Source organism: Littorina saxatilis, linkage group LG17 (assembly GCF_037325665.1).
Source record: "Littorina saxatilis isolate snail1 linkage group LG17, US_GU_Lsax_2.0, whole genome shotgun sequence".
NCBI classification, from domain to species: domain Eukaryota; kingdom Metazoa; phylum Mollusca; class Gastropoda; order Littorinimorpha; family Littorinidae; genus Littorina; species Littorina saxatilis.
Window position 1 is genome coordinate 18,050,415 of NC_090261.1, and position 27,253 is coordinate 18,077,667.

The 27,253-nt window shown below is 41.0% G+C and overlaps 1 protein-coding gene and 1 long non-coding RNA gene across 3 annotated transcripts in view; one reads left to right on the forward strand and one right to left on the reverse strand.

Annotated features, from left to right (window-relative positions):
- Positions 1-1,191: 1,191 nt before the first annotated feature.
- LOC138952793 (thioredoxin-related transmembrane protein 1-like) overlaps positions 1,192-27,253 on the forward strand; it is an 89,174-nt gene continuing 63,112 nt past the window's right edge. The window contains exons 1-2 of one of the 2 annotated variants that reach the window (XM_070324533.1): positions 1,192-1,371; positions 11,199-11,314. In XM_070324533.1, the coding sequence (XP_070180634.1) occupies positions 1,226-1,371; positions 11,199-11,314 (262 nt within the window). In that variant the 5' untranslated portion in view covers positions 1,192-1,225. Of the gene's footprint in view, positions 1,372-6,610; positions 7,264-11,198; positions 11,315-27,253 lie in introns of those variants that run through there. The other variant, XM_070324534.1, reaches the window with a different exon arrangement.
- LOC138952803 (uncharacterized) lies at positions 22,123-24,543 on the reverse strand. The gene is made up of 2 exons (XR_011451424.1): positions 23,012-24,543; positions 22,123-22,789 (listed from the first exon to the last, which is right to left on the reverse strand). It is a non-coding gene; the product is annotated as an uncharacterized lncRNA (long non-coding RNA).

Genomic DNA, 27,253 nt, shown 5'->3' on the forward strand with positions numbered 1-27,253 from the left:
GGAGTCCCATGCAGTTTTCCTGCTAACACAGCATAACCTACCCATTGGTGTGTAGCATGCGACAGCCATTTGATTTTGCTGACGAAAGAACAGGGTGTTTTAAACAAATGAAAGTCAGCGGGGAAATCAGTGGCCCGTCCCTAACTTTTTTCCGCTAGTATATAAGTTAATCAGATACACACAAAGGAACAGTACATACATGCTGGACACAAAAAACTTTCATAAACATGTATAAATGTTCAAATTTTGTGAAGGGCAAAGCAGGCTGCCGAGCTAAGGACATTCATATTATACTTGTGTGTTTCATTTCTCTGTATCTCTTTTTCTCACACACATGCACATACGCACGCACACCGTGACACATACACACGGCATATATACACACACCCACACTGACACTGACACACACACCAGGGTGTGCACACCAGGGTGTGCACACATACACACACACACACACACACTGACACACACACCAGGGTGTGCACACCAGGGTGTGCACACATACACACACACACACACTGACACACACACCAGGGTGTGCACACATACACACACACACAATTACAAACACACCACACTGTGACACACTCCACAGACCTATAGGTCCCTGCATATACAGATACGTCTCAGTCTCACTCTGTGTTTTTTTTTTCTTGAGATATTAAATATTAACTTAGCGTCAAATTTGTATAATCTATCAAACCTTGAGTTATAGTTATAACAAGCTTACAACAATTCACATTCACCGCAGTTTTTTGTGATGTTGTTATACGCGCATGAGTGTTGTCAACGTTACTTAAATTGTAAGGGTAAACTTCACTAGCACCAGTTAAAATGGCAAACTGAAACGCTCGTTTGTTGAGAACGACGTCAAAAAGATCTCAGCCGGCCAGGTCAGTGTTTATTTTTCCAAGGTTCGTAAGTAAGAAAAATAGCAGTTGGTATGATTTTGTCTGATGCATCTGTTTTATTACAACCAACTATTGATATTTTAAACATACGCTGATCATTGTAGTCCATCAATTATCATTTAATCATCGAATTCTAAGAAAGAGCAAAATTCTCACTGCGCGCGGTTCATTTCCAGAATCGCGTAGCGCGAAGTTGGAATTCCAACAATGGCGGCCATAGTTGGAATTCCAACAAAGCGCAGGTCATTTCCGGAAAAGCGCCGCTGACTAGATGGGACGCAACATACTTGATACAAGAGTTATCCACATTCATCATGGCGTCGTGGTTATTTTCTCTCCTCGTTTTGGCCGTTCTTGGCGAACATTTTCCGGTTGGTTTCGCTTCAAAGTCAGATCCATTGATCAAAGTCACAGATGACAACTGGAAAATGGTTCTAGAAGGAGAATGGATGGTAGAATTGTAAGTAAATGCAGATAATTGGATAGGTTCTCTACTACTCATTGACGCGGACGCAAGCTACGCGAAACTGAAAGTATTAATATGCAGTACTCAGCCAGTTTCACGATGTGTGTGAGATTCTAAAATAAGTGGTGATTTGTGTGTATGGAGTGGTAGTTTTGACACTTTTCAGATCGAATGTGACTTGAAACAGATTTTACACTTTCACTCTTGGGATACTTGCTTTTGAACAGGAAGTGTTTTCCATCGATATAACCGGCACTCTCCATAAGCTACCTCTGTTTTTTTAGGTCCGATGAGTCGTTCATAAAGACTTAAAAAAAACACTGGTAATATTGAACTTTAGTGTGTTATATTCATAGCTCGTAATAGACCTTTTCGGTATCTGAGCAGCTCTCGCGAGACACGTTCTTTGTTATGCGTTGAACGTCGCGAGAACTTCGAACCTCGGCTTTTGCAGCTCGTACGAGATTGCTGTACCACATGCTTTGCTATGCTCTAAAGTTTGCGAGAGCTTACGAGAGCTTGGAATACCGATAGGGTCTATTCAGAGGCATTTAAGCCTCCAAATTTGTAGAACCTGCACTTGTAATCATAACAAGTCATTTTAGATCCTTTTATTTAAAGTCACGGAATGAACCCTGATGAACTGCGCGAATGAATTTTGTTTACATGTGTCAAAGAAGGAATTATTTGTATTGGTGGACAGGGGAGGCAACTCTATCGTGTAAATGATGTCCCTTGGTTGACAACATATATATACCATTTTCACTGCATTTTTGTCAAACAAACAATCACATTTATTAATTACACTTAAATTTGGAGCTCAATCCCTCAATTAATTTCACAACAAATATTCTTTGGTTTGATTACAGGGACTTGTATTAAAAATTAGTAAAGAATGCCACTGGATTCTGAGCTATGAATTTAACACACTAAAGTTCAAGATTACCAAAACACTTTTTAGTTTTATTCAACAGAGTGGCTTGGGAACTGGTGAGACGGTTATGGATCCCCCAGGAATCTCACAAAATAGACATTCCTAGTTTTCCCTACCCTGGCAGGTAGCCGTTCATAGCTCAGTAAGCGAACTGTGCTAGTGTTTGTGAGGTCGTAGGTTCGAGACCTGCCAATCGCTGGTTATTTGTAAAAGAAAAAAGTTTAAAAAAGAATTTAACTTCTTTTTTGCACTCTTAACTCTTTCTTTTATTTTGCTCTATTCTTCTTTATCCCAAAGCATTTCGGTGATCAAACTGAGTCTATGGCAACAACAAAGCTCACAAGTCACTGATTGAGTGATTCGGCATTGATCACTGAATTCGTCTGCGAACCAAGCAACGTGAATCACAGTGGTCCCGAGGCTAGAAGCAGCATTAGTTAACAAAATGCAGTATATAAATCATTAACATGGAAACACACAAAAAACAAAGTACAGGTTTCAGTTATGGCAAAACATAAATCTGCTTCGCATCGAGTTTCTTCGAATTTATGTCTCCGCCTCGACAGAATCTCTTTCACCTGCGAACGGCATCTCTCGCTACGGTTGTGCCGCTTATTAGCGACAGTGATCACGCTGTTGCCAAAATACAAGTTTTTCTGAGTCTGAAACTGATCAGCATTAATCTTTCTCCAAACAAAAGCACAGACCACAGTTCTTTTAATTGAACTTTAGAAGAAAATCTTTATGAACGACCCATCGGACTTTGAAAAATAAAGGTAGCTTGAATAGATTGTGGGTCCACAAGCCTGGGCGCTCCGTAACCGACTTGCCAGATCTCCAGCCACGGCATTGTTAAAAAGAATTGTGATCTTTTTTTTTTAGAAAGATTTTTGGAGATCAGTTTTAGATTCAGAAAAACTTGTATCTCGGCAACAGCACGATCATGAGCGACTCAGTCACCAAAGCAAGAAATGCATGCTACTCGCAGGTATTCGCTCTGTCGAAATAACTCGATGCGAAGCAGACTTATGTTTAATCATAAGACATAACTGTTTAATCATAAAAAAATTGTTTTGTTTGTGGCCATGTTGAAGATTTATGTACTGCATTTTGTTGATAAATGCTGCTTTTAGGATCGGGACTTGTGATTCATGCTGCTTGGTTCGCGGACGCATTCAATAATGGCTGACTCGGAATCAGTGAATGTGAGCTTAGTTGTGGCGATCTTTGATCTTCCCGGTAAAAACCGGGCCGGCCACCTAAACGCTTTGGAATAAAGAAGAAAAGAGCAAAATAAAAGAAAGGTTAGTTAAAGAAGGTTAAAAGATTTAACTCTAACCAGTCCACTCCCTTGACCATCCTAAGAAGTAAAATATCTTAGGATGACTCGTTACGGAAATTCCCATGGACGTAATTCTACAGGGTTGGAGTTAGGGTTATAGTGTCCGCTTGTTTCCACACACCCCTCGCTAGTGATTGGCCCCTCCAATGTTTGGCAGAGGTTTTATGTTAGGGTTATAGTGTCCGCTTGTTTCCACACACCCCTCGCTAGTGATGTGCCCCTCCAATGTTTGGCAGAGGTTTTATGTTAGGGTTATAGTGTCCGCTTGTTTTCACACACCCCTCGCTAGTGATGTGCCCCTCCAATGTTTGGCAGAGGTTTTATGTTAGGGTTATAGTGTCCGCTTGTTTCCACACACACCTCGCTAGTGATTGGCCCCTCCAATGTTTGGCAGAAGTTTTAAGTTAGGGTTATAGTGTCCACTTGTTTCCACACACCCCTCGCTAGTGATGTGCCCCTCCAATGTTTGGCAGAGGTTTTATGTTATAATAATAATAATAATAATAATAACGGGCATTTATAAAGCGCCTTATCAGAAGTTCAAAGCGCGTGACAACAATACATGTATACAAAAATCATACAATCACTGTCAGATTCAAACAACACATCATGCACATCTCACATCCCCAGACTCTATATACTAAGGAACTATCCGTAGTGTTGTTGGAACAAGTGAGTTTTCAAATTGGACTTAAAAGATGAAATGGATGGAGAGTGACGTAATTGAAAGGGGAGTGAATTCCATAACTGAGGTCCATAATACGAAAACGTGCGGAAGCCATGAGCCTTGCGTTTAAAGCGACCTTGACAGAGAAGTCGAGCATCATCAGAAGAACGAAGGGTGCGAGAGGGAGTGTAGAGAGAGACCAGTTCAGAAAGATAGGCAGGTGCCGATTCAGAGATGATATTGTAGCAGAAGCAGGCAGCTTTATACCTAATACGTTCAGATACAGGAAGCCAGTGAAGTTCTTTCATGAGAGGAGTGCAGGGTTGTCGATGCTGTGCTCTGAAAATGAGACGTGCAGCAGAGTGTTGTACTTTTTGCAACGGTTGGAGAGTGGAGTCAGGGCAGCCTATGAGAAGGGAGTTGCAGTAATCTAATCTGGACAGAATGCAGGATGTAACGAGAGTTTTAGTGGCATCAACAGTGAGAAATTTTCTTATGGAACCTATTCTTCTGATCTCAAAGTAACATGTCTGACAGACTTTTTTGATGTGTTGTTTCATTGAGAGGTGGGAGTCCATGATGAACCCAAGATTCCTAGCACTATCAGAGAGAGAAATGTCACTAGAACCTACTGTGATGGAGGCTGGAAGGGAAGTGGTCGAAGAGGAAGCTCCAGAGAAAAGAAGAAATTCAGTCTTGTCATCATTTAACTTGAGCATATTGTTTGTCATCCATGATTTAATGTCTGAAGTGCAGTTTTGGAGAGTGTGCGTCACCGCTTGGATTTCTGTAGGCTTGCATGCTTGTTGGAGTTGTGTGTCGTCTGCAAAGAGGTAGTGATTGACTGCGTGTTGCTTGATGACGGCAGAGAGAGGAGTGGTGTATAGTACAAATAAAACTGGGCCTAGAACTGATCCCTGGGGAACGCCGAAACAGAGAGGAGATGGAGGAGATGAGAGATTATTGACAGACACATACTGACTACGGCCCTGTAGATATGAACTAAACCAGTGAAGAGCGGTAGAGTGAATGCCAAAAACAGATTCGAGACGAGAGAGCAGAACAGAGTGATCGATCGTATCGAACGCAGCTGAGTTATCCAAGAAAAGCAGAACTGATAGGTCATCATTATCCAGAGCAGAAAGAATGTCATTCACAACACGAAGCAAAACAGTCTCGGTGCTGTAGCCAGCCCTATACGCTGACTGAAGAGGGTTGCAGAGGTTGTTGGTTTCAAGGTGGGAGAGAAGCTGACTAAGTGATGTGCCCCTCCAATGTTTGGCAGAGGTTTTATGTTAGGGTTATAGTGTCCGCTTGTTTCCACACACCCCTCGCTAGTGCTTGGCCCCTCCAATGTTTGGCAGAGGTTTTATGTTAGTGTTATAGTGTCCGCTTGTTTCCACACACCCCTCGCTAGTGCTTGGCCCCTCCAATGTTTGGCAGAGGTTTTATGTTAGGGATAGTGTCCGCTTGTTTCCACACACCCCTCGCTAGTGATTGGCCCCTCCAATGTTTGGCAGAGGTTTTATGTTAGGGTTATAGTGTCCGCTTGTTTCCACACACCCCTCGCTAGTGATTGGCCCCTCCAATGTTTGGCAGAGGTTTTATGTTAGGGTTATAGTGTGCGCTTGTTTTCACACACCCCTCGCTAGTGATTGGCCCCTCCAATGTTTGGCAGAGGTTTTATGTTAGGGTTATAGTGTCCGCTTGTTTCCACACACCCCTCCCTAGTGATTGGCCCCTCTAATGTTTGGCAGAGGTTTTATGTTAGGGTTATAGTGTGCGCTTGTTTCCACACACCCCTCGCTAGTGATTGGCCCCTCCAATGTTTGGCAGAGGTTTTATGTTAGGGTTATAGTGTCCGCTTGTTTCCACACACCCCTCGCTAGTGATTGGCCCCTCCAATGTTTGGCAGAGGTTTTATGTTAGGGTTGTAGTGTCCGCTTGTTTCCACACACCCCTCGCTAGTGATGTGCCCCTCCAATGTTTGGCAGAGGTTTTATGTTAGGGTTATTGTGTCCGCTTGTTTCCACACACCCCTCGCTAGTGATTGGCCCCTCCAATGTTTGGCAGAGGTTTTATTAGAAAAAGGTCACTCTTCCACAACCCATACAAACCTGACGGAGTTATTTCACAAAATCGTCTGTGAAGGAGGGGCTGTATCAGTGTATTACCTTGCTGAATCTTGACTTTGAAATTAAAGTGTCAGTTTAGAGGAACGATATATTGTTTTTAAACTGAAGGTGATGCGATGGTATTTAGGACTGGACAAGGATGGAGAGGAAAGGGGAAGGAATGGAGATAGCGGATGTGGGCGGGACCTAGAAGTAAGGAGGGAGGGGGGAGGGTGTTGTAGTGGAGGTTTTGGCGCCAAACGTTCTGGCAAGTGAGTGCCAGAGGATAATACGCTCTTGCATTAGTGGCAAAGCAGCAGCAGCAGCAGCATTGAAGTGAGCGCGTCAGCAAGTGAACATTATTTGTGAGATCATGTCCGACATAGAAGAATGGTGTAAGGAGTCAAACCTTCCTTCAGCGGTGATCACCGTCCTCGTCAAAGAGGGGTTCGATTCGTTGGCAGCCCTCAAATGTGTCGAGCCGGAGGATTTGGAATCTCTGAGTGCCAACATAAAAAGGGGGCATCTTGCCCTGCTTCGGGCAGGGATTAAAACCCTGCAAGCAAAAGATGGGGGAGGCCCCATGAGCAACGACACCGCCAGAGGTGCCAGTGGTTTGGCGGAATTGCTGGGGCGCCTGACAGGACCGGGGGGCAACGAGGTGTGCCTGCAGTACAACAAGGGGTCATGCGCCTATGGTCCACGTTGTATCTACGAGCACGCGTGCAGCAGCTGCGGCAAGGACCATCCCACAACCCAGCACTCAGTGAACCCTGGCAGCCACCCCCTGATATAGGATCCAGCACAGCAAATTGCCTCTACGGCCAAGGTAGGCCCCACCCACTCTAGTCCTTATGCAGCACAGAACCCTGACAATCGTAACTTTCTCTGTGGTAGTTCTTCCATTAGCGCAAAACTTCATATTTGGCAAAATGAGCTTGTAGATGATAGCGATAAGACTTTTTCTTTTTTGTTGGATGGCATAGAACACAGGTTTCGCATTATTGAAAGAGGCAGTGTAGTAACACCAGTAGAACATAAGAACCACAGATCAGCGATACAGCATAAAGTAGCAGTAGAGCAGGAACTTGTAGATCAGATAAACAAAGGAAACTACGTTATTGCTTCAAAGAAGCCTACCATAGTTAGTGCCTTGGCAGCTATACCAAAAAACGATAAAGAAATTAGACTCATCCACGATGACAGCAGACCTTATGGACAAGCAATGAACGATTACTCAATACCGGAAAGTGTTACATTTCAAACATTAGGAGATGCCTGTAAATTAGCAAAGAGCGGATATTGGTGCGCTAAAGTTGATCTTCAAGCAGCATACAGATCTGTGTGTATCCACCCAGAGAACTATCAGGTAACTGGACTCAAATGGTCTTTTGGTGATGACAAAACACCTACTTATCTTTTTGACAGCAGACTGCCGTTTGGCAGTAACGTAGGTCCCGCTCATTTCCATAGGATTTCACAGGCTGTGAGACGGTGTATGATTAGACGAGGAATGAGTGGAGTAGTGACCTATATTGATGATTTTTTGTTAGCAACAGAAACAAAAGAAGAGTGTGAAAAAATGCTTTTTACTTTGATTCGATTACTCAGAGAATTAGGGTTTAACATCAGTTGGAAGAAAGTGGTGGGGCCTACCCAGCGCATCACCTTCCTGGGGGTGGACATTGACACCCAGGCCTGCATACTGTCGTTGGGCAACGACAAGATACAACAGCTACGACAGAAGCTACAGCAGTTTCAGCGGAAACAACGCGCAACCAAGCAGCAGCTACAGAGCCTCGCAGGCTCTCTCAACTGGGCGTCATGTGTGGTTCGGGGAGGCAGAATTTTTCTCCGTCGCATACTTGACGCACAAAAACCTTTGCAGCAGCAAAAGCACAAAACTAGACTTACAAAAACCTTTCATGAAGACTTGCAATGGTGGTTGTCTTTTCTTACAGTGTTCAATGGTACCGTGTATTTTTATCAACATGCCACGCAGCATGTGTTTGTCGATGCGTGCAATACAGCATCAGGAGCCTTTTACCAAAGTGACTGGGTTTATACTTGTTTTGAAAATGACATTCCCGCAGCAAAAAACCTGCACATAAATTTCAAGGAAATCATTGCAGTTGTGAAAGCAGTTGAACGCTGGTCGCACTTGTGGGCAGGGAAAAGCGTGGTTTTCCACACTGATAGTACTGTTGCTAAAGGTGTCATAAACAAAGGACAATCGACGAACACTTACGTTAATTGTCTCTTACGAAAAATGGGAATGTGCTAAGATAAACTGTAATATTTCTGCGGTGCATGTGGCAGGATCAGTTAATATTATGGCTGACAGTATATCACGCCTCCACGAAGGGAAGTTGGACCAATTAGTGGACTTGTTATCATGGTACCACCACGGATGCAGACCCGCAATCTTTTGGGAAGATCATATGTCAAGTGCGACGCTTGCCTTTCTTGGTGGCAGGTGCGGCTACGGCTAGTCTGGGTGCGGAACTGAAGAGAGGTGGCAGGTTATCGCGCCCTGAACTTTGCGGACAGTACCAAAAAGACTTATCAGACTCACTTAAATTCCTACCTACAATTCTGTGACTCTATGAACATTCTTCCGGTGCCAGCGTCAGAGCAAACTGTGGCACAGTATGCTGCGTTCCTTGCGAGGCGCATCAAGCCAGCGTCAGTGAAACAGTACCTCAACGTAATTCGCATTCTTCATTTGGAATGTGGCAAACAGCACCCATATATAGAGACTCTTGGTATGTCAAAACCACCTTGAAGGGAATTGACAAATGCATGGGGTGTCCACCTATGAGAAAGACGCCGATTACTCCTGAAGTGCTACTATCTATTCGCAAAGAACTAAACTTTTTGCATGTTGAAGACTGTGTGTTTTGGGCGGCTTGCTTGGTTCTTTTCTTTGGACTGTTGAGAAAGTCAAACTTCTTTCAAGACGATGGCACTTTTGACCCGACAAAACAGCTGACTAGAGACAGCTTCCTTATGACCGAACATGACTGTGTTACAATTGTGGTGACTTGGAGTAAAATGATCCAACGCAAAGAAAAAACACTAGCTATCAGATTACCTGTGTTATTGGATCATCCTCTGTGGAGGGGGGTGCGTCTCAGAGCGGAAGTTTAATGACTTGCTTTCTTTGTGTGATGAATTTTTTTTTTATGCAGTATAAAGTTCTATAACTTTCACTGTAAGTTGCTTTACAATTTAACACCCAATACTTGCGTCTCATTTATATATCATTATATATCCCATGACCTCCCTTCTTTGTCTCTGTAAATGTACTCCAGGTATATTTCTTGTATTTCCATTGTTCTCTTGTTACATCTATGATGTAACTATTGCACTCTTATAACACATAAAATAGTGGATAAATAAGGGTGCACAAAATACATCATAGCATTAGCTGGCTCTACTTTCTGTCGTCCTTGACATTCCAAAGTGCACATGTACCTGTCGACCGGATGTGCAACGGGTTACCACGCTTTTGAGAACTTGCACGAGAGTCGTTCAGTGCTATTGCTGAGTTTTAGTCTCAGCTTGCCGAGACTATCATCACAGCGTCATAGACTTCATGACGTCTGTCGTCCATGGCATCATATTATGGGGACGTAATCTGTTATTCGCTGTTCTATTTCTCTCTTGTGATCAACATGACAAGCCGTATGTGTTTGAGTGTGTGTGCTCGTGTTCTCAACTAAAACAGAAGTCAAACTAGCAATCGTTAAAAACCCAGTCAGTCCGACCAGCACTGGCCACTGCTATGTTCAGGCTATGCTCATGTGAAGTTACAGCGTGCCCGGTACACACGCCCTTATCGGTACATCATCGTCTACGATTGTTCTCTGGACAAGCTGTTGAATGCATTTTTCGAGTATTTCTAGCTCTTCTGCGGTGCAGTAGGCCCTATAGACGATGAAGGTGTCCACGATCTCAGGAGATGCGTGTGTAACCACTGGGTATTCAGTCAAATCCGTGCAAGAGGCTTTCAATTGACGGGGACAATAAAGCCACCATTATGCACCGACTTGACATAGATCAACAGACGTGCCTCTAGAATAAGGTATGTGCAGAGGTGCCTCATCTGAACAGACAACTAAAGCTTGATGTTTCTGTCACACTTTGTCTTTTAGATCTTCATGGGATATACAGGTTACAACACAAGTGGTTTTTTATATGGCTTGTATTTCAGTCAAGACCCAGCGGATGAATATCAAGGGACTCACGAGCCTCTGGCGAGTGAGTCCCTTTGATATTCCCGCTGGGTCTTGACTGAAATACAAGCCATATAAAAAACCACTCGTGTTTTAACCTCTATATATGCGTATGGATGAGTGAGTGAAAGCTGATTACATTGTTTAGCCAGTATGTGTTCTGTTACAAAAATATTGTTTAATCTGACTCTCCAATGCTGAGATAGTGTCACATTGAAAGGCAAGTTACACTTCAAGATGTGGAAATAATAAAGCCCTGTATCTTCAAAGCAGATAGAGGTACTGAATTAGTCTCTTTTGCTCTGTTGTTATGCACAGTTTTTTTCTTTCAAAAACGCTTCAGACAACATTGCACGCTTTGAATTTTTAGCAGCAATTCCCACATATTGTCACCATTAGCAAAGAATGACTGATAACTCCGCATAACTCTGACTTACTCTTGTTTCACATGTCGTATACATTTTAAAGCGCTTTGTTTCTCATTATATGACCACAGATCTGTTTTGATCCAAGTGTTGTTTTTCAGCATGGCCCCCTGGTGTCCAGCGTGTCGCTCATTCCAGTCAACATGGCAGAGTCTCGCTGAGTGGAGCAAAGACCTGGACATCAATGTTGGGCTTGTAGATGTCACAGAGAATCCAGGTCAGTTTTGACAGTAACCATATGGCTGACATTGCATGGCAACTAAACAAACATACATGCTGGAGATATTTTGACTGGTTGTCACGCACACATGCATAAAACACGCACGCAGTCTGTCATCCACGACTCAATAACAATCTTGCTCTTTCAAACTACAAAACACAAGTTGACACGAACAGTAGATTAATAACGTTTCTTACAAAAATCAAATATACTTAGATCAACATAAATACACACACAACTCACTAACTAACCATAGGTTTTTGAGTCAGAATGTGCACCAGTTAGTTGGCCATGTTCTTTAGGTTTACCGAACCACTGTCCTTAACCTCTCAGACGGAACATTTCCGGCGAAGCCTACCCCTTACGGTAGCGGCATTCTGTCAGCGACTATCGCCGGGCAACACAAAGGACTCGCATAATTTGCATAGTTTCAGCGATTCACTTTAAGAGGTTACGGAAAGAACTAAGGACACCATTATGTGGCGACCCTTATGTTTGGCACAGAAGCTTTTAGCATTGGGGATCTTTTCCCTATACGCAAAAGATAGTGAACACTTATGTTTTTGGCAATAATAGATAGAAACACATACCTTGTGGTTCAGTGATTCAACTTCGGCATTACACCCCTCAGGGTCCTTTTCTCCCGCGAGTTAACAAGCTACACTCTTACTGTAGTCTTCACAGCGGCGGCCCCTGGATTTTTTCACAACTTTGCAATGTGCTAGGAGGTCTCTCCTACATTGTAGAATAGTACTCAGTTGTACGCCCTGTCAAAATCTCAAGCCTTCTCGGCTAAGCCATCGAAGTGACGTCACACTCGTCACAGTATGGTATAGGCTCTTCCGCGCCTACCCCTCTTTTCCTCTGGATTAAGCTCAAAGAAGGCTGAATCACGGAACTCCAGTTTCAGGGATTCAGCTTCGGATACATACTCAGATCTCTCTGCACGTTTTTCTTGTGACAATATAGGCTGAGTCAATTCCGCACAAAGGCAGAAAGAGGGTACAACTTACCTTTACCCTCATCGGGTATCCAACTTCAGGTTTCCAGCACATGAATTACCAGTTAACGAAACCTTGGCAAAATAGAGGCCTCCTTTATCCCTAAGCCAGTTCTCTTACCTTGAAGATATCTTCTCAAGGTTTCAGAACTAGCTCCACGTAATGCCTCTAGCCATACAGTCATCGGGAAACTGAAAACTCATAAGACGCTCACGCACCCCTCCCTCGGGATGGGGATCGATAGAAGCATGGTCTGAGAGCGGATCAGGTTACTGATACCCGCACGTGCCTTTCCCAATTGCGGGCTGGATTAACACAGAACTAGCAGGCAATCAGGTTTTCAATACTCCCGACTTTTCACCCCTGCTTTTGCAACAGGGAAAGTATACCCGCCTCATTGCAGCCACGGCATAGACTTTCTCGTTTTTACAGCAAAAGGCCGCAACACGGTCTTGTTCCAACCACCAAGGTTAAGCAGCATCGGGCCTGGTTACTACCGGGATGGGTGACCGTTTTGAACACGGGCCTGTCCGGCAATCTTTTTAACTTTCAAGCTGCGGCCTTACGGCTTCAGCTATTGTACTGTCGTTTACTCAAACACAACTTCAGCAGTACTTCGCTCCTGCGAGGGCTACATGTCCGGTTAACAGGAGTTCGCCCTCTTTCTTTCAAGCCACCGCGTAGGGACATGGGTATATAGTTCTCACTGATACCACTCCTGTAGCCATTGAGGACAACGGTTGTCTTCTCTGGAGCTTGTTTTCCTCTCAGAACTTCATCCTTTTCTTTGAAAACGACCAGTGACATTCTGTCACACTCTCGCAAACGGGGCCTTCCTCCTCACTCATTAGTCTTTTGAGATTAGGCGGAAAGGAAAAGAGGGGGGGGGGCGTGTTTGTAACTTGGACAGTTCTCCCAGTCCAGGCTGAGCGAGATAGAACATGGACCTACTTCTAGGCCTTACCTGAATTAGGCAATGCTTCTCCCTAATCTTGTCAGTGTGACTTTCTTAGCTCGCATTAAAAGATGACAGGTCTCTTTTCACAGAGAGACCATATGCTAGATACGGTTCAATACCAAAAGGTCACAGCAAGACAAATCCGAGTCTTTTGGTACCGGAGTTTCTACGCTCCACAGATTTCGAACCGCTACAGTCCGCTAGCCTTCATAAACCTTACGCGCGAAACGATCTCCCTTTTACTCCTAGCTACAGCACGCACACGCACTCTTCGGCTTAACGGGAGACGTAGTTTTCAATAGAGACGCTCTATCTCACTCCATTTCCGGCCAGACTTCTTAGCCAAGAATCACAGAAGCCAGGACAATCATCTCCGATGGTCTTAGTTTTTCCTCTTTATAGAATTCTCGCCGCAGGCGACCCATTCTTATGAATCTGACCAGTTAGGTCACTATGCTCCTTCCTGTCTCATACAAGGGGTTTAAGATCACAAGCAAAAGCTACTCTTATCGTCTTTGAACACAAAGGTAGATAAGGACATATCTAAGTTGGTGCTAATATCGGGAAGATTATCTGAAGTCCTTGACTCCGCCTACTGGAGATCGGAGGACGTTCTCTATCAACCTCTACCTGCGCGACATTTCCAGCGCGCAACAGGACGGTTCCAATGCGCTACCAGCAATGGTAGCAGCAGGGCAAATTATTGCCTAGCCATAGAGTGAGCATCCCACCACCTACATTAGCAATCTGCTATATGTGAGTTGGGATAAGATATGTAATTTAATCGAAAATTTCAGTAATAAATTTTCATTTGATTTATATACTTACCCAACTCACATCGTTAATTCCCTCCCGCTTACCCCGCTACTAGGATTTTCTAAAAAAAAAAAGAAGAAGGGGTTTTTCTCCGCTTCCAAGGGAATGATTCAAGATGGCGGCACAAGTAGGAAGGCAGCCTCGGTCTGGCCTATGTCCTGTTTATAGGTCAGGGTCGTTCTTTTTTTAGAATTGCCTCCCTTGTTACCAAGGTGATTCGTAGTACAGCGTCCTAGCACTAAACTGAAGTAAATTGCTATATGTGAGTTGGATAAGTATATTAATCAAATGAAAATTTATTACTGAAATTTTCGATTGTGTCATTTTTTGGTTAAAATCGATCAGATGCTCCAGAAAATATGTTCATGCAAAATGAAAAACTGGTGTAATTTTAGTTTACAAAAATGTAATTTGTCATGTAATTATGCTATTTACAGCCATATCGGAAAGACACGTTCCAATATTTCAAATAGAAACACATCATCACAACAAACGTAAACCTGGGGTTAATTAATACCACTTCGAAATAGGTCTTGTTGTTGTGATTGACCGGTCAGAAACCCCATTCAATTACCCAACCCTCGTTTATCTGAAATCTTGGCATGTCATCATACCAACATTCTGTATCACAAAGTCTGTCTGAATGATTCATCTAATTTTTTCACACTTGTTTCAACACATTCTGAAATTATTACGGACAAAAGGTCGATTTTGGGGTCAATCGCTGTCAGGTGTCATTAAGGGCAGACCGGGTAGGCAAAATGAGTTATTTTTGGTCTCATACACCTTTTTGGGGTTGTTGCATTTTTCACACCTTTGAACATCCTGGAATGCATTCAATAATCTGCTTTTGTCATTTTAGACATGTATTCATGTAAATAAAACCATTTTCAAACCGATGTTTTGTTGTTTTTGTCTGTGTTTTATCAAAAAAATCGAAAAAATTGTCAACTTTGGATACTCCGTGCTGGTAAATGTGCGCACATGACATGACCCTTCGCTGTTCAAACTGTGTGGAAATTTCCGTTCTTCAAGATGACGTCATCACCGTTGGGGAATTTCCGTTGACATAGGCACAAAGAGAGAGAATCCGTTCCAACCGAAACCCCGGAATTAATATATGCAAATATATGTAGGTCAAAGGCATTTGGCGCAAGCGCAGTAGACAACTTATCAGTCCCCCGGTGTCAACAAATCCATGACGTTTTCACCGATTCAGCAGCATTTTTCAAAGTTTTGAGCTGCGGAGAACAACCCTAACATTGGAAATGTTCGGCATAGTGGCAAGAAATATCAGAGAAAGATGAACCAGCAGCAGCGAACAGTAGAAGGAAGTAACAACACTCCGAAATGAACCAACATTATCGTATTGAAGCAGACGACATTCTAAGATTCTTGACTCGACGAGGTTGGTTTTTGCTTTTTTCTCTTTTCGATCTTGTTTGTTTGACAACGTGATTTATTGCACATTGTTATGTTGTTGTTGTTGTAAGAATGTGTTAGGGTTTGCAGGTAAATGATAAACAGTTTGTGTCTGAAGTATTTTGCGTGTTTCTTGATCCAATTTACTGACCATGCCGCCGCCGCATACCCCCCCCCCCCCCTCCCTCCCTCCCTCGATCATCTCTGTGATATCGTCTTCACAACCCCTATTTTATTGTTCTTCGCTGGCCAGTCCTTGAGAGCTTACTATGGTGTAACATGTCATCATTATTCTTTGTCTGGGGTCAAACTGAGAAGCAGCATCTGAGCGATGTACGACTGACACAGTTTCTGTTTCTGGTCATTGACCGTAGAAAAATAAGTACCCTACTAGAGAGCGTTCTCTAATTCTAAAGGATTGGTTTACACCAGCATGGCTGACCAACCTATCATTGACAGCAATATTGTTGTCAAATCTTTTCCATTAACTAAGGAATAAAAAAATAGATCCAATTTACTTCACCAAAGAAAAAAAAAGAGTTAAACTAAAGGACTGGGGATGCAACTCATGAATCAAAAGCATAAAGATCACCTGCAAACAGTGCTAGGTTTAGGAAATCTGAAAATGTATACACACACACAGAACACACACACACACACACAAAACAGACAACAGACAAGAAACAAGCAAATACATAGCAAGTGTGATGAAATAAATTAATTTTAAAAGAAAAATATGAAAAGAAAGAAAGAAAGAAAGAAAATAATTCAGCTAGTTTCAGTATTAGTTCCTGTGTGTATGTGATTGTGTGGTTACTCAAATTCCATAGTAAACTTGACATGTAAATTTTGTGATAGGGGCCAATTAATGAATGTCTTTTGTGTGTGTGTGTGTGTGTTCGTCAACCGACATATGTGGGTACGAGCCGCTGAGGTGGTTGTAAGAAAACCCGCCTGGTTCAGTGGTTGGGGGCTGATTGGGATTTCTGATTTACCGGCCTAGCCAAAAAGTTGAGGTACACCCCATGTAACATGGTCATTTGCAAAATAAAGTACAAGCACTTGTTGACGTTTATATTGAGTCATAAATTTTGCAGCTTATTACAAACAAAAACCATGGACAGTTGTATCAAATATTAAATCAGTGTTTGTGTATTTATTAGGTTGGAGCAAGGGGAGAGCCAGTCCTCCTGTGGTGGCAGCGAGGAGAAAGATTGACCTGATGGAAAAGTTTGCTAAACCGGAACTAGCCTCTTCCACAGCAGAAACATCAGCTTTGCCATCTTCTGACCAACCATAAGAAGATACAGATACTTTGCCATCTTCTGACCCATCACAAGCAGATATGGATACTGGTACTGTGCTACGTCACTCCGCTGACATGTGTTGGGCTTTTGTCAACATTGATCAGCTCAATCTATTGCTGAAAGGTCTATATCCTGTACTGAATGCTTGTCTGATAGCAGTCTGATTATGAAAGCCCAAGGATTTGCACAGGCCCTGCATCTGGAGTGCATATGAGTGTCCATTCAAGTCTGCAGTTGTTTACTCTTCTCCCGGTGTTTGCAACGCTTCGGGTGGTAAAGTTGCATTTTAAATAATCCGCGTATGACCATGTTGGTACATGGAAAGGGACATTCAGCTTTACTGAAATTTGCTGCAGTGTTAGGATTGAGCACAGAAATACTGTAATTAAAATGTTGCAACTTTTGAATGGCTTGATAGCTTTGTTCCATTTGTGTATATATATAATTATGTAATGTTGTTGATGATTTGTGAAGCATCATTTCTATGCAATGGAATAAGAAATCAGTGCATCCGTTGGGTTTTTATGAGTCTGACAGTTTGGTTCTGATCAATATTTTCATATCAGCACAAACACAGATAATTGACTTTTTTAATGTTTTCATATGATTTTTTTTTAAATCAAAAAAATCTGATAATTTGATTATCAAATCATTTCCCCTTCATAGTTAAAGTGTTATTCTGGTTAAAAAAAAACCACCCCATTAATTCAAGCTCTACTGTGGTACTAGTTTACCGGGGTACTAGTGAGACTCTTTTACATGCTGTTTTCTCTACATGTAATTTGAGACAAAATGTGGTAATTAAAATGTTGTAACTTTTGAATGGCAAGATGGATTTGTTCCAATTTTGTATATGTTGTTTATGATTTGTGAAGCACCATTTCTGTGCATGGAATAAGAATACAGTGGATTCCTTGTGTTTTTATGAGTCCGACAGTTTCGTTTTGATTCATATCTGCACTAACATAGATGAGTTTTCAAATGATTTTTTTTTAAAAGTCTGGATAATTTGATCGTCAAATCATTTCCCCATCATAGTAAAGTGGTTATTCTTATAAAAACATATCAATTCAGGCTGCACTGTGCTACTAGTTTGAGGTACTGGTTGGAATCTTTCAAATGCTGTTTTCTCTGAATGTAATTTTCAGACAAACATCTGTAATTAAAATGTTGCAACTTTTGAATGGCTTGATGGATTTGTTTCATTTTTGACTCACATGCGAAGCAAAAGTGAGTCTATGTACTCACCCGAGTCGTCCGTCCGTCCGGACGTCCGTCCGTCCGGAAAACTTTAACGTTGGATATTTCTTGGACACTATTCAGTCTATCAGTACCAAATTTGGCAAGATGGTGTATGATGACAAGGCCCCAAAAAACATACATAGCATCTTGACCTTGCTTCAAGGTCAAGGTCGCAGGGGCCATAAATGTTGCCTAAAAAACAGCTATTTTTCACATTTTTCCCATTTTCTCTGAAGTTTTTGAGATTCAATACCTCACCTATATATGATATATAGGGCAAAATAAGCCCCATCTTTTGATACCAGTTTGGTTTACCTTGCTTCAAGGTCAAGGTCACAGGAGCTCTTCAAAGTTGGATTGTATACATATTTTGAAGTGACCTTGACCCTGAACTATGGAAGATAACTGTTTCAAACTTAAAAATTATGTGGGGCACATGTTATGTTTTCATCATGAGACACATTTGGTCACATATGATCAAGGTCAAGGTCACTTTGACCCTTATAAAATGTGACCAAAATAAGGTAGTGAACCACTAAAAGTGACCATATCTCATGGTAGAAAGAGCCAATAAGCACCATTGTACTTCCTATGTCTTGAATTAACAGCTTTGTGTTGCATGACCTTGGATGACCTTGACCTTGGGTCAAGGTCACATGTATTTTGGTAGGAAAAATGTGTAAAGCATGTGAGTCGTATGGGCTTTGCCCTTCTTGTTGTTTATGTTGTTTATGATTTGTAAAGCGTCAGTTTTGTGTATGGAATAAGAGTTAAGTGCATTGGTTGGGTTTTTATGAGTCTGACAGTTTGGTTCTGATTCATGTTTTCATATCGGTACAAACAAAGATGGTTGTTTTCATATGATGTATATAAAAAAAATCCTGATAATGTGATTGTCAAATCCTTTTCCCTACATAGTAAAGTGGTCATTCTGATAAAAACATATGAATTCAGGGTGCACTGTGCTACTGGTTTTTTTATGTACTGGTTCAAATCTTTAAAATGCTGTTTTCTCTGAATGTAATTTTCAGACAAAACGCTACAATTAAAATGTTGCAACTTTTGAAAGGCTTGATGGATTTGTTCAGTTTTTGAGTCACTTGAGAAAAAGTGACTATGTAATCGGTCAGTGTTAGTCTGTCCGGCCGGCCGGCCGTCCGGCCGGCCGTCCGTAGACACCACCTTAACGTTGGACTTTTCTCGGAAACTATCAAAGCGATCGGGCTCATATTTTGTTTAGTCGTGACCTCCAATGACCTCTACACTTTAACGATGGTTTCGTTGACCTTTGACCTTTTTCAAGGTCACAGGTCAGCGTCAAAGGAAAAATTAGACATTTTATATCTTTGACAAAGTTCATCGGATGTGATTGAAACTTTGTAGGATTATTCTTTACATCAAAGTATTTACATCTGTAGCCTTTTACGAACGTTATCAGAAAAACAAGGGAGATAACTAGCCTTTTCTGTTCGGCAACACACAACTTAACGTTGGGCTTTTCTCGGAAACTATAAAAGTGACCGGGCTCAAATTTTATGTGAACGTGACTCATTGTGTTGTGAATAGCAATTTCTTCCTGTCCATCTGATGCCTCATATAATATTCAGAACTGCGAAAGTGACTCGATCGAGCGTTTGCTCTTCTTGTTGTATATGTTGTTTATGAGTTGTACAGCATCAGTTCTGTGTATGGAATAAGAGTTCAGTGCATTGGTTGGGTTTTTATGAGTCTGACAGTTAGGATTTCATGTATTTTTCTTATCAGAACTGAACCGGTAACTGAAAATGCTAAATTAAAATAATATATTGCTTAGAAATGCTTTTCGATACACAGAATTATTAAACACACACATATTGCTGCAAAGAAGAAAAATTGGATCAAAACATGCACTGGTTCACAAACTGCAACATTTTAAAAAAAGCACATTTTATAACGTTTTTCTCACATTTTGGTGAATAAAACCCCCAAAAATTGCTTTTCACTCAAAATTTAAAATGGTTTCCCTTAATTAGGTTATTCTGCTTGCAAAAATCAAACAAGCAGCAAGCTGTTTCAAAAAGAAAAAAAAAAGTGCTTGCCTACCCTGTTCCCCCTTAACACTTTCGCGACGGGAGGTGACTATATTAGTAATAGCGCTGCAACGCCCACGGACGGGAAGTGACTATTTTAGTATTAGACATTCAAGGTACACGACTCGTGATTGCTTCCCGGTTTTTGAAGCTTGCAGTAAATTGAGTTGTTTCCCTTGACACACTTGGTGTGCCCTTCCGCCATATGTAAAATTAGTCTGGTTTGTGCGGTTTTTTCGAGAAAAAAAATGAATCGAAGGCGAGCCTTGTCACGGGAGGAGATTCTCCGGATGTTGGATCTTGAGGACCCTGTAGATCATGATTCCGACGTGTTGTTTTCGCCTCAAGAAAGCGATAATAGCAGTGATATTGAGGAAGAAACAGTCCCGTTGTTGCTGCTAGTATGAGTCGGCAAACTACACGTGTTAGGGTGGTACTGCATGAATCTTCGAATGTGTAGTTGCAAGGGGGGCGTGGCAGCACTGATAACAATGGATGGCTGGAGCCTAATCCTTTTGGAAATGTTCATAGGTGTACAGTTGGGACTTTGTTGTGAAAATGTGACTTATATTCAATATGGATACAGTAATTACCTAGACATCATTTGGTGAGTGTCACAGTTTTGTTTCATTTGAGTCAGGATGCTGTGAGTGAATGCGGGATTTGCTTGTTTTTTTCTTTGTACTGTCTCCTTATTTCTGTGTAGAATTTTAACAATATTTCAGCTAATTCATAGGTTTTACACCTTGTTTGGTTATAAAATTATTTATAATACTTTCTGTTAAAAAATAACTTTTAAAAAAGCAGTGGAAAAGAAAACACACACAAAAAAACGTTAAAAAACACAAATTATCCCCCTTTCACCCCCCCTTTGCTAAAGCAAATCGCGTGACAAACTTATAAATAGCACGACTGAACTGGGCATCCATTTTTTAATTAGTACACAAAATTTGGTGGTGATTGGACTTAATTCAAGCTTGCTAGACAGATTTCTTTACAGTTACTGTTTTTTGGGAAGTTTCTTGGTGGCAAGCTTGGGCAGGCAGGACGTTAACGCCGTGGCAATGCTAGTCACAATAGTGTTAAGGCCAGACAGGCTAGCAAATTTTAGATCAAAATCGTTATGAACTCTGTTGAATTACTTAAAGGGGTTTGAATGTGCCTGGGCTGAAATACAGAAAAAATGTCTTGTTACACGTTTAACGGTCTTGGTAACCATGGAAACGATTCAAAATGGCCACCAAAACAAAAAAACAAAAATCTTATAACTCAAAAACGGTTTCAGATAAATCAATTCTGTTTTTTGCATTTTGTTAGTAAATTATATATCTATATTTTTACGTTTTGATTCGTTGTTATCTTGTACAGAAATATTTTTATGATTAGAAAAAACAATCTTTTTTTTTCTTTAGATTGACAGAAAACAAAAAGTATTAGTCATAAGTGCACATCCAACCGTAAATATGAGGGAAAATATGTTAAAAAACACACTGCAGACTTTCAAGGCTCTAGCTTTATTCCTTGCAAACCCTTAGGGTTTTGAGTGTATCACAACAATACAAAACGCAAAACAGAGAAAACAGGCAAAGAAGTGAAGAACAGTTTCTTATTTCAGATTTGTGTCTCCATTAGACTAGATACTACTGGAGAGTGATTGGTAGGGACCTAACAGTTCACCCACAGCACATTAGTAATCCCATCCTACTTTAACATGTCCTGCTGCTTCAAATATGATGTATACCTGTGGGTCATTCCATAAAGCTGTGTACCAAAAGTGTGACATGCATCGTGAAAATTGAAAGTGTATGGATAGCTTGTTTTTATGGTTTATGTGACAGATATAGACATATGCCACGGTGCCATGCTAAACAAAAGATAAGTTTATGCTTTTTTTGGATACGAGGGGTGGTCGGAAAGGTGTGTAACATCACACATGTTTTACCTTACATGTTGTCCAAACACACGAGACAGATAACAAAAAGCCACAGTATAATAGTAACAAGCTTTATTTGCTTCCCATTCTGATTTTCTTCGATTAATTGTTTTCCGAAAGAAAAAAACTAGTCGATCGAGTGTGTTTAAATCTTGATGAAAACTCAACAGGTTTTTTTTACCTTAACTCTTACAACTGGAACAGGACTAGGCTACAAAGAATAGTCTAAGACTTGAAAAAGAGACACTGAGCACGTATATCACAAAATAAAACAATAAAATGTCGAACGTTTTTAAAAAATATTCACTTTTAGAGCGAAGAGTCGCAAAAGGTTGCTTACGTAACATTCGTCCCTCATTGGTAACGACTCATAAAACGCTCCACTCCTGCTGCGTTCAAAAAGTCGACAGAATTTTTTTCATGGAAAAACCTTTCAGCGATGTTGAAGAACATTACATGCAAAAGAAACACCAAGTTTCATGCGCCGCTAAGTGACAAATGTAATTTTTAACGATCCAGCGTAACAAGAAAAAATATAAATGAAGCTTAGTGGCGACCCGCAAAAGGCAAAATCACATTCAAATCGAATCGAATTGACAAGGCGCACATTTTTACGCATTCACTACACATCAGTAGTGCCTGATAATATACCGAGTCACATATTCGTGTTCACGTAGTTCACGGTTGGTTTTATAAACCAAATGTTACGTAGGAATTATTAACCCTTAGGCTGGTTGTCGCGACATATGTCGCGCTACTTTACGTATACTGTCACCTGGTTGTCACGACATATGTCGCGCTACTGGCTCAGTCTGTTTGGTCGGTTCCGATTACCTCTCATGAATGCGAAAACCAATATGACAGTTTTTTGTTATTTTTCTCTCTGTTAATTCACCACTGGCTATGTAACATGTGTTACAGAATTGCACCAGTGTAAGGGTTAAACAACCCAAATTTTAAACCAAATGTTATGTAGGAAATCGTTATTTAACATTCCAAATGCACACTGTAAACATGAGTAGGGGGAAACAGCTAAGTGCATATATTTAACACTAGCACAAAACACAACAAAGATGTATATCGGGGGGGGGGGGGGGGTAGGTGTTCATGGTCGCATTTCATTAGCAGCCACACGGATACTTGAAAACAAGATGTAGGCTAAGCATGTCACAATAAAAACGCAATTTTTGACGTCATTTTCTGTGTTTGCTTTTATACAAAACACTAACCAATCTAACGATTTTCTTGATTTTATTATCGTTATCTCTTTGGTCAATTTGCAGTGTGTTGATATCCTTATAATTATATCATTCGAGAAGCAAGAGAAACATCCTAAATCTAACTCTAAAGTCATGACCCTCTCGTGGTACACAGCTTTGTAGAACAACTCCTGTGCGAAATACAGTCACCAAAAGACACTGATGTGATTTATGAAGAGAAAATGTCCTTTCTTCCAGTCACTGAACACACACAATCCCGATCACTGTTGTCCCTGGTCATCCTGATGTAGTGTAATGTTCAATGTTCTCCCCCTCCATACACATTGCCATCTCGTGCTTCCTCAGCCCGAACATTCAGACGACGCTGTCCCGCATACTCCTTTTCGGCGCCGACGGGCATTGACAGCAGAAGCAGCGTCAGCATGGCGGACCCAGCTTCCACTTCAGCAGCTAGAAACACATAAATACATCCCATAAATACATGTACATATATCGACAGGTTCAAACTAAAAGCGGGGGCACAACAATTACCGTACTTTCCGGGTCATAAGGCGCGACTTTTTTCCTCGAGTTTGACCCCTGCGTCTTGTATAACGAAGCGCCTAATCCGTGTATGAAATACGAAAAAATCAAAGAGACCGCTTGAGTACCAGTCAAACAACTTGTGATAATGCATGTTTCAGCTACTAGGTACTGCCCTGCCTTTGATCTGGCCGCACACACAGATTTCCACTCTGTTAAACTCGGTCACTGACCGGTCACTGACCCCGATGCAGGAAGTGTTTCCTCTCTCAGATATGACAGGGGAACCACCTCTCATGGCAAGGTCGTGTCTTTTAACAAGGCCACCCAGTTATCACAATGCCTTTGATCTGGCCGCACACACAGAGCACACATATTTTCACTCAGTTAAAGTCATCGGCCCCCCTGCGTCCAATGGGTGACTGGATTACAATTTTTTTTTAAAAGAAGGGGGTGCGTCTTAGATAACGAAGCGCCTTGTCACCCGCTTGCAGTCTCCTCTTCCCTCCCTTTGCTCTTGGCATTTTACAGTCAGTCTGATACAAAATTCACTATCAGAACACTAAAATAGCGATGGCAAACAACTTTTTCTACGCTCACTCGATGTTCAACTTTTGCTTTTTTGTGTTTGTTGACATCATCGACAAGAGGAAACCGCATTGCATTGTGGGAACGAAACTGTTGCATTGTGGGTAGGAATGCCATTCATACAAAAGCATGCCGGTTTTCTGATTGGTTAATCTTCAAGTCGTAGTAGCCCGTACGAAATGAATCACAGTATTGCAGCTTATTTGTTACAATACAAGTTACAACTTACAGTTAGTGAGTTACATTCCTTTTTTGTGTGGTCCAGGCCTTAAAGTTAAAAAGACCAGTAGACCTATACTAAAATTTGCAGAAAAAAATGCTGTTCAAACATTTTTCTAAAAACACATTTGCAGCCTACTGTGGAATGAAACAGCTAATGCTTCATAGTAATCACAATATTACTATTATTACTGACGATAAAAAGTTTACCTCCTCTGTATGAGTGTATTACATCGATGGATTAAAAACCTTTCTTTCTCTTTCTTTTGGAATAGTCTGCACATCCAATCCTTGCAGTAAATTGGACTCTACTTCACACAAAAGCTCTGCAAAACCCTTCAAGCCAACTTGAAGTAAAACTATTTTAAAGACAGTATTTTGTGTAGAACCATTCGAAAATACTGGCTAAGTCAAAGTGCAAATTCTAAAGTAAATCTAACTCCGAGTTACTGACAAAAAGTGACAATGCATTGGACAAGGAATAATTCCCGAATTCTTCCATCTGTACAAAAAAAACATGACTCTAAGCAAATAAGTTTACCTTCATTCCTCATTAACTTCAAAGAAAACGATGGAACTCACCAATTTTTGACTGAATCCAGTCAGCAAATCATCTCAACCGCCGATAGTCCATCAGCTGAATTAACTCCTGACACACATAATGCTGTAATTTCTTCTCAGTGCTGGTCTCCAAATGCATCTTCTACTCCTTGAAACTTCTCTATTTTCAAAAAAATCATTTGACTGAAAATAAGTGTGGTATTTCTGCAGATAATGTGTCATTAACTGCTACTGGCCTTCCTATCTTGCTCTGTATTCAGAAGTCCCCGGATGTAAAGGAAAATAACTGCAATATTGCTCTTTTAATTGCATACATGATTGCCTCCCCTAAAAGGATATTACATTCAGAACAAAAAATGAAGACAAAATATATGTCACAGTGGAAATGAGAATCCAGTGAGATTCCGAATCGCACTAGTGGAGATTGGAATTCCAGTTTGCACTAGGGCAAACTAGAATTCTCATCTCCACTGGATATTTGTTAGTGAAGATTGGAATTCCAGTTTGCCCTAGTGCAAACGGGAATCCAGTTTCAGGGGAGATGGGAATTCCAGTTTTCACTAGGGGAAATAGGAATTGGGGGAAATAATGTGTTCAAAGGTTAATAATTGTTGTTAAAACCATTTCATCTTGAGTTATTCATGACTTTAAGGCTTACTCATTGCAGGTATTGAAATGCAGAAATAAAAAAAAATATTATTGAATTGATATAATCGAACAACACAGAGTAATTGCGCACAATACGTTTTTTATTTTATTTATCAATATCATTAAATCATATCACAAAGTTAAAAGTTTATATAAGATGAAGCATGAGAGAGGAGAGAGAGAGAGAGAGAGAGAGAGAGAGAGAGAGAGAGAGAGAGAGAGAGAGAGAGAGAGAGAGAGATGGCCTCGGCCATCAGAGCCGACAGTTTTATTGTATTGTATTGTAAAACCACGACTACTGAACGACTGTCTAACGAAACGGTGCAATTGCCGAAAACCAAACATAGACTGCTGTACAAAATGTCACCCAGAAAGCACATTTTGCAAGAACTGTTGATGGATTTTCAGTCAAATGAAAACAAGAAACAAGTCGCGTAAGGCGAAAATACATCATTCAGTCAAGTAGCTGTCGAACTCACAGAATGAAACTGAACGCAATGCAATTTTTCAGCAAGACCATATACTCGTAGCATCGTCAGTCCACCGCTCATGGCAAAGGCAGTGAAATTGACAAGAAGAGCGGGGTAGTAGTTGCGCTGAGAAGGATAGCACGCTTTTCTGTGTTTTTAATCCAAACATATCATATCTATATGTTTTTGGAATCAGGAACCGACAAGGAATAAGATGAAAGTGTTTTTAAATTGATTTCGAAAATTTAATTTTGATAATAATTTTTATGTTTAATCTTCAGAGCTTGTTTTTAATCCGAATATAACATATTTATATGTTTTTGGAATCAGAAAATGATGGAGAATAAGATAAACGTAAATTTGGATCGTTTTATAAAAAAATATTTATTTTACAATTTTTAGATTTTTAATGACCAAAGTCATTAATTAATTTTTAAGCCACCACGCTGAAATACAATACCGAAGTCCGGGCTTCGTCGAAGACTACTTGACCAAAATTTCAACCAATTTGGTTAAAAAATGAGAAAAGCCGGATATGACGTCATCAAAGACATTTATCAAAAAAATGAAAACAAGAAGAGCAAACGCTCGATCGAGTCACTTTCGCAGTTCTGAATATTATATGAGGCATCAGATGGACAGGAAGAAATTGCTATTCACAACACAATGAGTCACGTTCACATAAAATTTGAGCCCGGTCACTTTTATAGTTTCCGAGAAAAGCCCAACGTTAAGTTGTGTGTTGCCGAACAGAAAAGGCTAGTTATCTCCCTTGTTTTTCTGATAACGTTCGTAAAAGGCTACAGATGTAAATACTTTGATGTAAAGAATAATCCTACAAAGTTTCAATCACATCCGATGAACTTTGTCAAAGATATAAAATGTCTAATTTTTCCTTTGACGCTGACCTGTGACCTTGAAAAAGGTCAAAGGTCAACGAAACCATCGTTAAAGTGTAGA